Raw genomic sequence first — 12009 nt, forward strand, 5'->3', positions numbered from 1 at the left:
TTGCAAATATTTTGTTAACCCATCTCATACGGTTTTGGCAGCATGAAGCCAGTGAAATATACTGTGACACCATATATAACCCTTGAAATCCTATAGCTCCACCAACCATCCCTTTTACTACAAATCATATAAATCAGCTAGACTATGCCCCACCCTCTACCCAAAATGAGAAACTATCTTTGGCAGAGTCTATGTCACAGTTTCCCCTTCTGTGGTCTTACATATCTCCCTGTCCTTTACTTCACCTCTTACCCTTCCACCTGGGATGAGAGAGAGAGTGAGTGAGTGAGTGAGTGAGTGAGTGAGTATACCTTAATTTACCATGAATTGAACTTCAGGCTTTATTGAATCTTTCTTTTCAACTTTCTGTGTGTGAGTGAGTGAGTGAGTGAGTGAGTGAGTTAGAGGAAGAAACTGCATTAGATGAGAGACTTGACACAATACATTCAAAGCTACCACTTACAGGCGAGTGCCCCGTACATGAGTAGTGCACATCTTTTAAACCTTTCAGAGCAAAATGGTTAAGGTGGTGTACTAATTGAGAAAAAAATGCCCATCATTCTTCTTCATTCTCTCTCTTTTCTCTCTATTTCTCTGTTCACCTTTTCATTACTGCAGTATTATGACACTAACCCACTGGATCCCAGTCTTCATTGCCAAAAATACGAACATTAGGCTTATTTGAGTGGTCACTCTGACAGGTGTGCGTCTCTTAGGCCGTGAGCGCACAAACTCTCATGTGTGGTGACAAGACTCTCCCTCCCTTTGTAATGTTATTTTCTCTTTTTCTGCATAAGCATTTTTATCTTTTTTGCCATCTTCCAATGTCTGTATTAGTCTTTATCCAGATGGTAATAGACTCTTTTCTCTGCACAGACTCTCTGTAGGAGGTCCATAACTCAGTAGCATTTTTTTTATGTGTCATGGCTAACAAATGATACATTCCACACCCATTTATCAATGGAAGTAAAGCAAAAGTGCCATCCTAAACACCAATAGAGTCTAATCACCCTTCAAGGGGTTTTTGCACTCATGGCAAGTCATTCCCATCACCCTGGCCAAAATGCTCATGATGGCAATTTCGCATCACCCCAGCCCACAGGCAAATTTTTCCATGACAGCGCGTTCACGTCACCTGCTCTCAAGCTAAATGACATGATGGTCACATCTTCCAGATCGTAGGGATTCAGGCTCACCTCAAGGTATAGCCAGTCCTAGGCAGTCTGCTACTTGGTTACTCACAGGCAGTCATAAATGCATAAAATGCACTGCATCTTTCTCTTAATCCATAATCTTGTAACATAAACTAGGCCTTTCCAAATGGATGAAGTACTAGGAAAGTTAATCCTACATTTTGTGCTCTCTCATAATAACTTTGTGCTTGTTAAGGTTTCTAAAGTTTTATCTTCTTATTCAGCCTCAGAGAAGCTATACAGCGGCTGGAGAGAAATGGGAGAGGTAACTCTAAGACAAGTGCATGCTGTGGTGGAACGCGTGCAGCAACTAGAAGGCTCACTCACTGCCTTAAACACTCGCATCCTGGAACTACAGTGTTCACCATTTGCCCGAGCAAGAGCTATTGATTCTCTAGATTCTGTGTAGGTTCTTTAATCTTCCCTTACAAAGTGGCAGTTGCATTATTGAAAATTAGTTTAGAAGGGATTCTGGATATACACTAGGGTGGTTATACTAGACATTCATTTTCTTTTGATGTTTATTGTGCTCTTACACCACATGGTGATTTGAATGAAATACCTGATATTTAATGAGTAGTACTAATAGATAATTTACTTGATTGTTCAGTAGTGTTTCATTAGTCAAAGTCAGAATTTTCTGAAATTCTTCAAGATGATGGAAGTTTTGTAATTGTTTATGCTAACTTAGTGATAATTCTAATCAGATTAACAGCTGGAGAAGACCATTATTGTAATCTGAGAAGAAGGAATAAAGAGCAGCGTGCTACACCACATGATAATACAGACATGTGCAAGTTGCTCCTACAAGCTTTGAGAAAAAGGGACAGATTGCAACAAGATCTTTATAAACACGTAGAGTAAGTAGTACATTATGATACATGATATATATTAGATATACTATTGTTTATATTTTCTTTATCATATCCCCATTTCATTATTATTGATGAATACTGAGTAAAATGAGATTTCTATTACATCATTTTACTTAGATAATCTATTTATATCAAAATAAATCTGACTTGATATTTGTTTAATAGGAAACAGAGTGAATGTTGCAGTGAAGTAGCTGCTCTCTCTTCACCATTAGAAGCTGTTTTGCAAGATGCAGCAAGAACCGCACAACACATATCTTCACTTCAGAAGCAACGCCAGAAGGACATTTGGAAGATCATGGAAATTGCAGTAAGTTGCATTGGATTTCTGTGATGTGTTGTTGATCTGTTGTGGGCGTATGCTATCAAAGAAAGCATGCGACATTTTTCTTATTATCTGTCAGTTTTCTTCTCTTATTATTCCTTAATCATCCCAAGCATAAAGGCATCTCCTGCTGGACTTAGTAAAGAAATAGGTACAGTAGGATGTTAGGAAAGATTAAAAGATATAAATATTTAGAATATTTAGTCTAGATATTAAATTAAACCTAAGTGAGAATTGAATCATAATAATGATATCAACTTTTCATTTTTCCTTCTTTTTCCTAAATATTATTCTTGATTTTGACCAATTTACCACAGATCAACCACAGCCGTACTGGTGGGACAGCAGCTGGAATGGCCCAGGCACCCCAGCCCATTCCTAATGCTTCGCAGTTGCCAAAGAAACCCCCGTCACCAGCAGTCTTGAGCTCACTCAATAATTTGCTTGAAAAGTCAAAGAAGGAATCAGATGCCATTATAGCTGAAAATCGTGCTCTTCGTTGCCAGTAAGTTTTATGAATTTATCACTTTGTTTTTTCTTCATTTTCTTCTTCTTTGTCTTTTTTTCTAAGCTAGTAGGATCAGGGTAGGTAAGGAGCAAAGTAAAAACTTCAGTGGATAGCAATTTTCTTGGCCAGTATTGCAGTTCATCCATAATTCAGAAAGAGCCATTCTGGTGAAGCCTGTTTACAGCTGTTACTATGTTATCAACAGGCAGTTTGGAGTATTTAGATAAGTGCTTAATACTATAAGAAAATAAATGAGGACAATAATCATAAATGATAGTTAACCATACATAGATTTTGGACAATAGAGAGAGTGATTCAAAAGTTGGAGTCTGTTTTGAGAGTAATTGTAAAAGGGTAATATAATTTAGTCAAAGCTGTATAAAACATGCATTGTATACAGGAAGTACTCTATATTATTACATTTTGAATATTCACAAATCACAAACATCAGAGTGTGTAGTGAAGACCACATTGCACTGGTTTGGTTTTAATTGTGCCATAATTTTATTAGCGATAGTTTTTCCTCAACACAGGTGTAAGGTAAAGTTATCTATCACACATGAATGTTTGATTCAAATATCTAGGCTACATCTGTGAAAACATTTTTTATTTCTATGGACAAAACATCCATAATGCTGTTAACCAATTCCACATAATTTTAGGAGGGAAGAATGTGTAGAGGATATATATTGGTGAAAATATTTGGTGGATCATGACATATTCCCAAACATTTTCCCAAATTTAAGTCCTAAAATTAGTGTTCTTATTAGTTAGTTTTTTTAAGGGGAAGAAAAACAGCTAATGCCCATGCACACTTTCAGGATGGTTGAGATGCTCTCAGGAAACGTAAACTCCAACCTCGTGATAGGCGCGGCCAGGTCTCCGACTGCCCTGAGCCCTCCAGTCACAGCAGATGGCCTCATGCTGCCACCAACCTTGCCCGAGAAGAGGACCCCTTCCCCAACCAGTCAAGCAGCAATGAATAAGAAGGCAGTTGAAACTTCTTTGTAGTCTTCTGCTGATACGTTATGGAAAATTTTAAATATTTATTTTATATTCTGTAGGTATCTCAGTTATTGAACCAGCTTACTGACTAGAAAACTGATGATAATGAGGATTATCTGCTTAATGTAAAGTAGGAAAAATTGTGTCCAGTATGGAGATATATCACCATAAATCTTGTACCATATAATTTATTTACAATATATTCTACATATACAGTTTATCAATTATGTAATTATATTGTTATATGAAATATCATAGCAGAGATTTATATGCAGCAGGAACTGCTTTATTATGTCATTTGAACTTCTGTGGAAATTAGAGGCGCACACAAACAGGTACACACACACACACAGACACACACACAGACACACAGACACACACACACACACACACGCACTTGCTCGCTCACTCACTCACTCTATTATGAGAATGATCAGATAACTAGTCTGCTCTAGAAAAAGATAGTGACTTTTTATGATGGATAATTTTAAATAGCTAATGTGTGATATGTGCTTCACATTTTGGGCAGTTTTTTTCTTTTTCTTTTTTTCTTTTTTACTTTTCTCCTTTTTTCTTCCACATTCATTATTGCTGTAGAAATATTCCAGACAAGATTGGGGATTGCTAGGCATTCAACTGTATGTGACTCAGCTTAGAGTGTTCTTGCTGGCTTTGTATGAAATTTAGCAGTTCTTATGTTCAGGAATGTTTCTTTTCCATACAGGAGAATAAAGGTCAGTTTGATCTTTTATGAATATCCATTATAAAATTAATAAATGATGGTAATGCTTTATATTGCTGATGAAGGTACAGTTTCATTGAATGTTTCTAGCTTTTCTTCACTAACCCATAGATGGACTTGCCCGCTGAATCTTTAATAAAACAGAGAAAAAGCAATTTAAAACATACAGTTCCACTTGTGATTCTTTTAGCCACAAAGGTGAAATTTAGTTCAAATACATGTGACATACAGTATATGCATTTCTTTGTATCAAAATTACAGTGTTTTCTACACATCAGCATACCTTAATGGAGATGTAGTCCTAGTTATTGACTGTTTAATCCGATATTTTTTTTCAACTCTTAATTCAAAAGTTGCATTTGCATTGATCTGAGAATCTATGTCACATAAACAGCAGAAAGTGCCTTTCTAAAAGTATTTATTTAGGAAATGATAATATCATGAGTTTATAAAAAAAAATGAGAGAAAAACTTCAATGAAAGTTGCAGTCAGAAAGTAGAAGCTCAATTATTGTGTTCTATTTTATTTATTTACCTACAAAGGTGCATAATAAGTAGGTGCCAATTTGTTTCTCCTGCTTGTATTTCCTCTATTTTAAAGCCAATTTGTGCATGTATGTCTGTGTACTTGATTGTGTGTTTGAGTGCACCAGTGTACTTGATTGTGTGTTTGAGTGCACCATTGTATTTGTACATGTTATTGATGTGAAGAATGAGAATAAATGTCTGCACAGAGCAAGCAATGTATTTAACTAGCTTGGACTATGTTTTCATCAGTAATATAGTCGACACCAGTCAAATACATCTCTTGTGCTGTGAAGGTATTAATTCTCATTCATAACCTCTACATTTGTTGCAATGAACACTATTAATTGTGTGGATGTGTTTATATGCATGCACATATTTGTGTGTGCAATTGCATATATGTGTGTGTTTGACAGATTTGCAAATGAAAGGACTTCATTACCAGGTCACTCCATACTTAAAATAGTTTTGTACTGATATTTTTAAAATGTTTCTTTTGTCACAAATGATCTGTAATGCAATTATACATCACTATATTATACTTCTAAGTTTACATTTCAGTTTCATTGGTATATGTGTAGCAAAAGGACTGACACTTATGTTCTCTTCCTAATACAGTAGGATATGTGATAATTCTAAACATGTAGATCATATGCATGTGGTAGAATTTTACTTTAGATTATTATTGTTTTGCATACAATTTTAACTAGCTGATATTATATTGTGGATAGTTAATAATGACCATTTTTGTTTGGTGTCTGTGATACCAAGTGTTCAGTAACATTATAGTAACATAATACAGGTGCTTGTGCAAGAACAACTTTACCTAGTCTTGAATATGATGTAGGGGATGTAAATTCACAACTTTTTCTTAATTAATCAAAAATTAACACTTTCACATGCACACACCCATTTCTGATGAAATTAGAAAAATGTGTCATTATATAATAATGTTCAGCATATATGGCGTGTAAGTAGCTTGAAATTAAGCCTGTTTTGCCATATCTTTTTTATTGTTAAAATATGTAAATTATTTCATTAATGTGACAAAAAAGTCAGTTCACAGGTTCTGTTAATGTACATCATGGAAACATGGGGTAGAACCACAGTGGTACATGTAAATATAGATACTTATATATGAATTGTGACTGTATACTTGAGTATGGAACATACATTCTCAAGAACAATTTCTTTGGGTAATAATTAAAGTCCTTGTCATAAGTTCTCCTTATACTGTACATGGTCATGCATATACTTCTTATAAGTCTATCCTTTTTGAACTGGCCAGGATATTGTTGCCAATGCCTGAGCTGTTTTTTTTTTTTTTTTTTTTTTATTTATTTATTTATTTATTTATTTATTCTTGTGTTTGTAATGGTCCAGCAATGGGGTCAAATATTGTTCTCCACAGTGAGAGGCACATTGTAATCTACTGAGCCATGGCACTGACAATATATCCATACTGATGTGCAGTAGTATGCATAGTTTATTACAGTATACCATACAATCTGTTTTAGTTTTTGTATGGTAAAAAACGGTAATGACACGTATTCTCAATATTCTCAGAAATATATGAGAGCTTTAAGAAGAATTAAGTAAGGATTATTTATTGTTGCTTTGTGCATTATTTTATACATTATTTTAGAACCATCAATAGCAGATACTTATCACATATCACTTGGTAATACAGACAGCAGAGTAAGTACAAAATGCGTCTGATGACTACCCACTAGCAAGATGAATAACTGCATTGTAGGTTGTGGATATTGTGTAAGCATCAGACTAAATGCTATGTTATGCATTTTATTCTTCTCAGTAGAGGTTATGAATATATAGTTCTGTGAGGTGTGTGACTACCTTGGTGATTTTGCTATATTTTGGTTATAGTAATTACTTGTCTTATTATTTGTCATGTGATTATGTACTTTGATCTGCAAAAAAAATATAGGTTTTCGGGTTTGTAATTAATATTGCAAAAAAAAATTTACTGTACATATTAACAAAAACTAATATAAGTAGCACTACCAATTTATGGAAGTTTTGTTGTCAGTATTTTTTCTTTTTACTTAACATCAGGTATTATTTGTGAGCTCTGCAACCTTATCTGTATAATATTTGAAGGTTTCCCATCTTGTCATGTTTATTTCATCTTTTCTTATACAAAGTGATGCATTAAATGTGATACAGATTTGTAAATAAGTTATACAACTAAACTCTCTGGATTGTTTTGTCTAGTCATTTTGTACTAAGATCATATTAATAAATCAAGTGATTATAATTTGCTTTTCAGTGAACAAACACATGCACGCACCCACATGCTTATAGGAGTGCACACATGCGCGCTCACGCACACACGCACACACACACACACACACACACACACACACACACACACACACACACACACACACACACACACACACACACACACACACACACACACACACACACACACACACAAAGAGTGCTGTTTATCACACTGATGCAGTACAGCTCATATCTGTTAAATATGAAGAGAATCGGGTAGTGGGTGGGTAGTGGTCTATAGGTAATGAAATGGAAAAAAAGTTTGAAAAAGACATCAAAATCAAAGGCCTAGCAGATACGGTAAAGAAAAAAAATACGGTAAAGAAAAGAACACTGCTATATTGGTTGAAGCAAACAAAGACATAGCCATACAAGACGGACTCGAACGATACAACAAAGATAAGAAATTGATTGTCAGTATCCTCAAGGTCATAAATCCCGAATTCTCGGAGCAGAATATCGTAGCTCATAGGAGGTTAGAATTATTCATGGAGGGAAAGAAACACCCATTAAAAGTGACATTCGTGAAAAAAAAAACTAATTGATGTCATAAAGAAAACTAAAGTCCTGGCCACCCACGAAGAATATAATAAATCTGGAGAGGAGAAAATATGATCAAAGAGAGAATTACTGCAAATTGATCTAATCACCCTTTGTCCTTATCCCTTCCTCTTCTATCAATCCCTATCCTAGCCTCTTTCTATTCCTTTCACTACCATACTATCTTATAATGCCACATGACTGTTGAAACTTAAGACTTATTGTTCTAATAAAGAACATCTGTAAACCTCTCCCACCTCAATAGTTTACCAAATGCTATATGACCTTTGATGTCGCAGCATTTGGCTATGCCTGCTGCCATAGCCAAATCATCCAAATGCATTTTTCTCTGTCGACCTCTAGCTCTTGATCCATCAATTTTGCCTTCAAGTACTAACTTTTCGAGGGCATTAAACATTAAACATAGAAAACATGGAAAAGGCATAGTAAAAAAATAACAAAGGACTGAGAAAAAAAATAACTTGTCCTCCAAGCAAAACAATTCAACTCTACTGTCAGAGCCAAAATGTAGAGACAAACTAAAAGGCTTATCTGCAGCTCCGAATATTTACAATTATTTCAAGTCGTGATGGCAAAGCATCGACGCTGTCGGGCGTACGAAACATGTCGTACCGCTTGAACAAACCAGCTGTGTCACACACAAAGCGCCCTGTGACACACTGGATTGTTTACATAAACAAGAAATATATTGTTATGGTAAATTGAGTTTTGAATAGCTTGCACCCAGTGCCACATCACATTGCTAGAACTGTGAGTTATAATTCAAATGCTCCCAAAACAACTATTTTAATGCATTGGCATTCATTTCATTTCGAGTACCATGTTAGCTGCTGACGTTGGCGATTATGATTTTGAACCTAGTTCGGTCTTGAGCGAGATGAAGAAGCTCTCCTTTCCGGACGTTGCCTGCTGCCATTGCCAAATCATCCAAATGCATTTTTCTCTGTCGACCTCTAGCTCTTGATCCATCAATTTTGCCTTCCAGCACTAACTTTTCGAGGCCATTTTCTCGAACAATGTGACCGAGAAATCTAAGTTGTCCTTGAGTTATTTTTGAATCATTTGCCTTTGTTCTTTATTTTTTCTAAAACATCATTGTGCGATAACGCCACATTTCCATTGATTCCAATTTCTTTTTCATATCCTTACTGATGGTCCATGTTTCATTTCCATATAATGAAACTGATCAAACATAGCATCTCAGAAAGAGTTTCTTTGTTTCAATTGATATGTTTATATTAGTTATAATGATCTTTTCCATAAATGTTGTCTTTGCAATTGCTATTCTACGTTTAATTTCTTTATCACTTCTGCCGTCACTAGTAAGAGTGCTCCTTAGATACTCGAATTCATATACTTGGTCTATTGCTTCATCATTTAACTGGAGATTGCATCTAGGAATTATCTTGTTCTTGCTAAATACCATCACTTTTGTTTTCTTTTTGTTTATATTTAGACCTCTTTTTTTCACTTTCTACTTTCAGATTTTTCAACATTTGTTTAAGATCTTCTTCGTCGCCCGATATTAAGATGTCGTCAGCATATCTGATGTCAAATAGCGACTGACCATTCACTTTGAATTTCGCTATGTTGTTCATTTTCCTCATAATTAGCTCATCATATGAGAATAAATCTGGAGACAAAACGTCCGTGACGGACTCCTTTCTTGATATTAATCTAATCGCTTAGTTCACCATGTAATGAAATGGTTGCAACCTGTTCCCAGTTTAGTTTTTTTTAGCAGTCTTAGCTCTTTGCCATCTAAATCTATTTGTTGTAAGTCTTTCATGATTTCTTGATAGTTTACCCTGTCAAATGCTTTTTCAGAATCAATAAATACCACATACAAGTTCTTTTGCATTTCTATTGTTCTTTCAGCTAGTATTCTCATGACAAATATTGCGTTTCGCGTTCTCTTGTTCTTCTTGAATCCAAACTGACTCCAAGAGACTTCTGACTGAATCTTTTTCTTAGGTCTATTCATACTTAGAATTATTTTGGTGATGTGACTCACACGAAGCTTATGAGTCTGTACTTATTGCAGTTTAAGAGGTCTCCTTTCTTTGGTATAGTTATAAAATCAGACTCCTTCATTTGTCTAGGTATGACTCCACTGTTATATATTTATTGGCAAGCTCTAATATTTTCTCTGTTCCAAGATCATCACATGCTCCTATCATTTCTTTTGAGATTTTAGCATTTCCAGTAGCTTTTAAGTTATTGGACTGACTTCTACATTTCTTCCTCCTACATCATTGTTAAGATAAAATTCACGTAGTGTTGATATTAACCATTGCAAATGGTAAATGGTAATATAGTATTGATAATATTAATAACAGTAACAGTGACAGTGGTGATAATTATTATAATACAAATAACACATTCATATTGTGTTGATTCATTAATTACGCCGACTATCCCTGCTATATTTCGTTAGTAGATAGATATTGATATGAATCTCGGGACCTGATGGATTTGAAGATACAAACTGGTTATAGAAATAATACATTTATTTATTCTTATTACAATAGTTATAATAACAGTGACAGTAATGATAATGGTAATGAAAATCATTATTATCATTAGCATTATTATTATTGTTATTATTATCATTATTATTCTTATTTTGTTATTATCATCATTATCACATATCATTAATATAATTTATATGGAAAACAAAAGAAATAATACTTTACTTTTGTGGAGCTTTATTCGAAGAATCACTTGCTGCCTACTAAAATGTACACAGATTCGAATGCATTGCTCTGGCTGTGACTGAATACCTTTCTGCTTTTTGATTAATCCCAAAACACACATGCAATATATTTATTTTTCTCGTAAATTCTTGTTTCTTATAAAAAAAAAAAAATAATAAACATAAACAGTCTCTTATGAGTTTCATGATAGACAAATCACGTAAATTTATCATCACTTATCAATGCTACTACCTATAATGTCAATTGTGTTACGTTTTTTTGGGTCTTATGACCCTAAAAATAAACTTTATGCCTTATGCTATATTCTTATGCCATTTTCACATGCGTTTCATTATGGAATATCTTTTAAATACTTCTTAAATGGCCAAATGAAGACGTAACAAATTAAATATTTTGCATTTTACCTGTGAATGGACAAGTTGGCACACCTGTTTGGGCGAAGCTTAAACTAGACATTAGCTGAAATTCGGCAGCAAATAAATCTAAGAACTGCAAGAAATGTAGATGAGAACGCTTTCCAAAAGATTATCTAGAACTATTTTAAGAATTCCAGGGGGCTATCTGATTTTTCATTAATATATAACCCCAGAACACTAAATCAACAACAACAAAAAAAAGAAGTTAATTTTGTTAATTTAATATTAATTGCACCTCGCGCATGCCCAAAATTATTATTTTTTCGCCAAAACATCTATTTCTAAAGAGATAGTCATGTTTGGAATAATTTTTAAAGAAATTTTGAGGAGATTTCAAAAATAATTACATTCATACATGTACTGCCGATGAGCGTATTATGGTATTGAGACAGAAGCTTTCATTTGGCTTCATGTCTCTTATTGCTGTATACGCTCCTACGGATGTATATAAACTTGAGGTGAAAGAGATGTTTTACGCAAAACTTGCATCTGTGGCAGACAGATGTCCTCGGCGAGATATTCGTATTGTTCTGGGCGACTTCAATGCGGTATCCGGCTGTGATCGAGCTGGCTACGAAATGTCTGTGGGTCCTCATGGCTCAGGAGCTGATGGCGGCAGCGAGAATAGCCTCATTTTCTGTGACTTTGTTAGGTCCCAGAAATTGAGAATGTCTGGCTCCTGGTATCAGCGTTCTGACCCGCATCGTTGGACTTGGTACAGCGGTACGGGTAGTGTGGCCAAGGAGATCGACCACATCCTCGTTAGCACTCGGTGGAGGATCCTCCAGAATTGCAGGGTGTATCGAAGCGCTGAGTTCTGTGGAACTGATCATAGA

General features: G+C 34.9%; 1 protein-coding gene across 5 annotated transcripts in view; it reads left to right on the forward strand.

The window, feature by feature from the left end:
* Positions 1–6504, forward strand: part of LOC125026384 (inhibitor of nuclear factor kappa-B kinase subunit alpha-like) — a 17452-nt gene extending 10948 nt beyond the window's left edge. For all 5 annotated transcript variants that reach the window (XM_047614801.1, XM_047614804.1, XM_047614803.1 and 2 more), the window contains exons 11-15: positions 1418–1598; positions 1901–2053; positions 2234–2378; positions 2711–2898; positions 3723–6504. In XM_047614801.1, coding sequence (XP_047470757.1) covers positions 1418–1598; positions 1901–2053; positions 2234–2378; positions 2711–2898; positions 3723–3912 — 857 coding nt within the window. In that variant the 3' untranslated portion in view covers positions 3913–6504. The remainder of the gene's footprint in view (positions 1–1417; positions 1599–1900; positions 2054–2233; positions 2379–2710; positions 2899–3722) is intronic.
* The last annotated feature ends 5505 nt before the right edge of the window (positions 6505–12009 follow it).

The sequence above is a fragment of the Penaeus chinensis genome, chromosome 6, assembly GCF_019202785.1.
Source record: "Penaeus chinensis breed Huanghai No. 1 chromosome 6, ASM1920278v2, whole genome shotgun sequence".
Taxonomy (NCBI): Eukaryota; Metazoa; Arthropoda; class Malacostraca; order Decapoda; family Penaeidae; genus Penaeus; species Penaeus chinensis.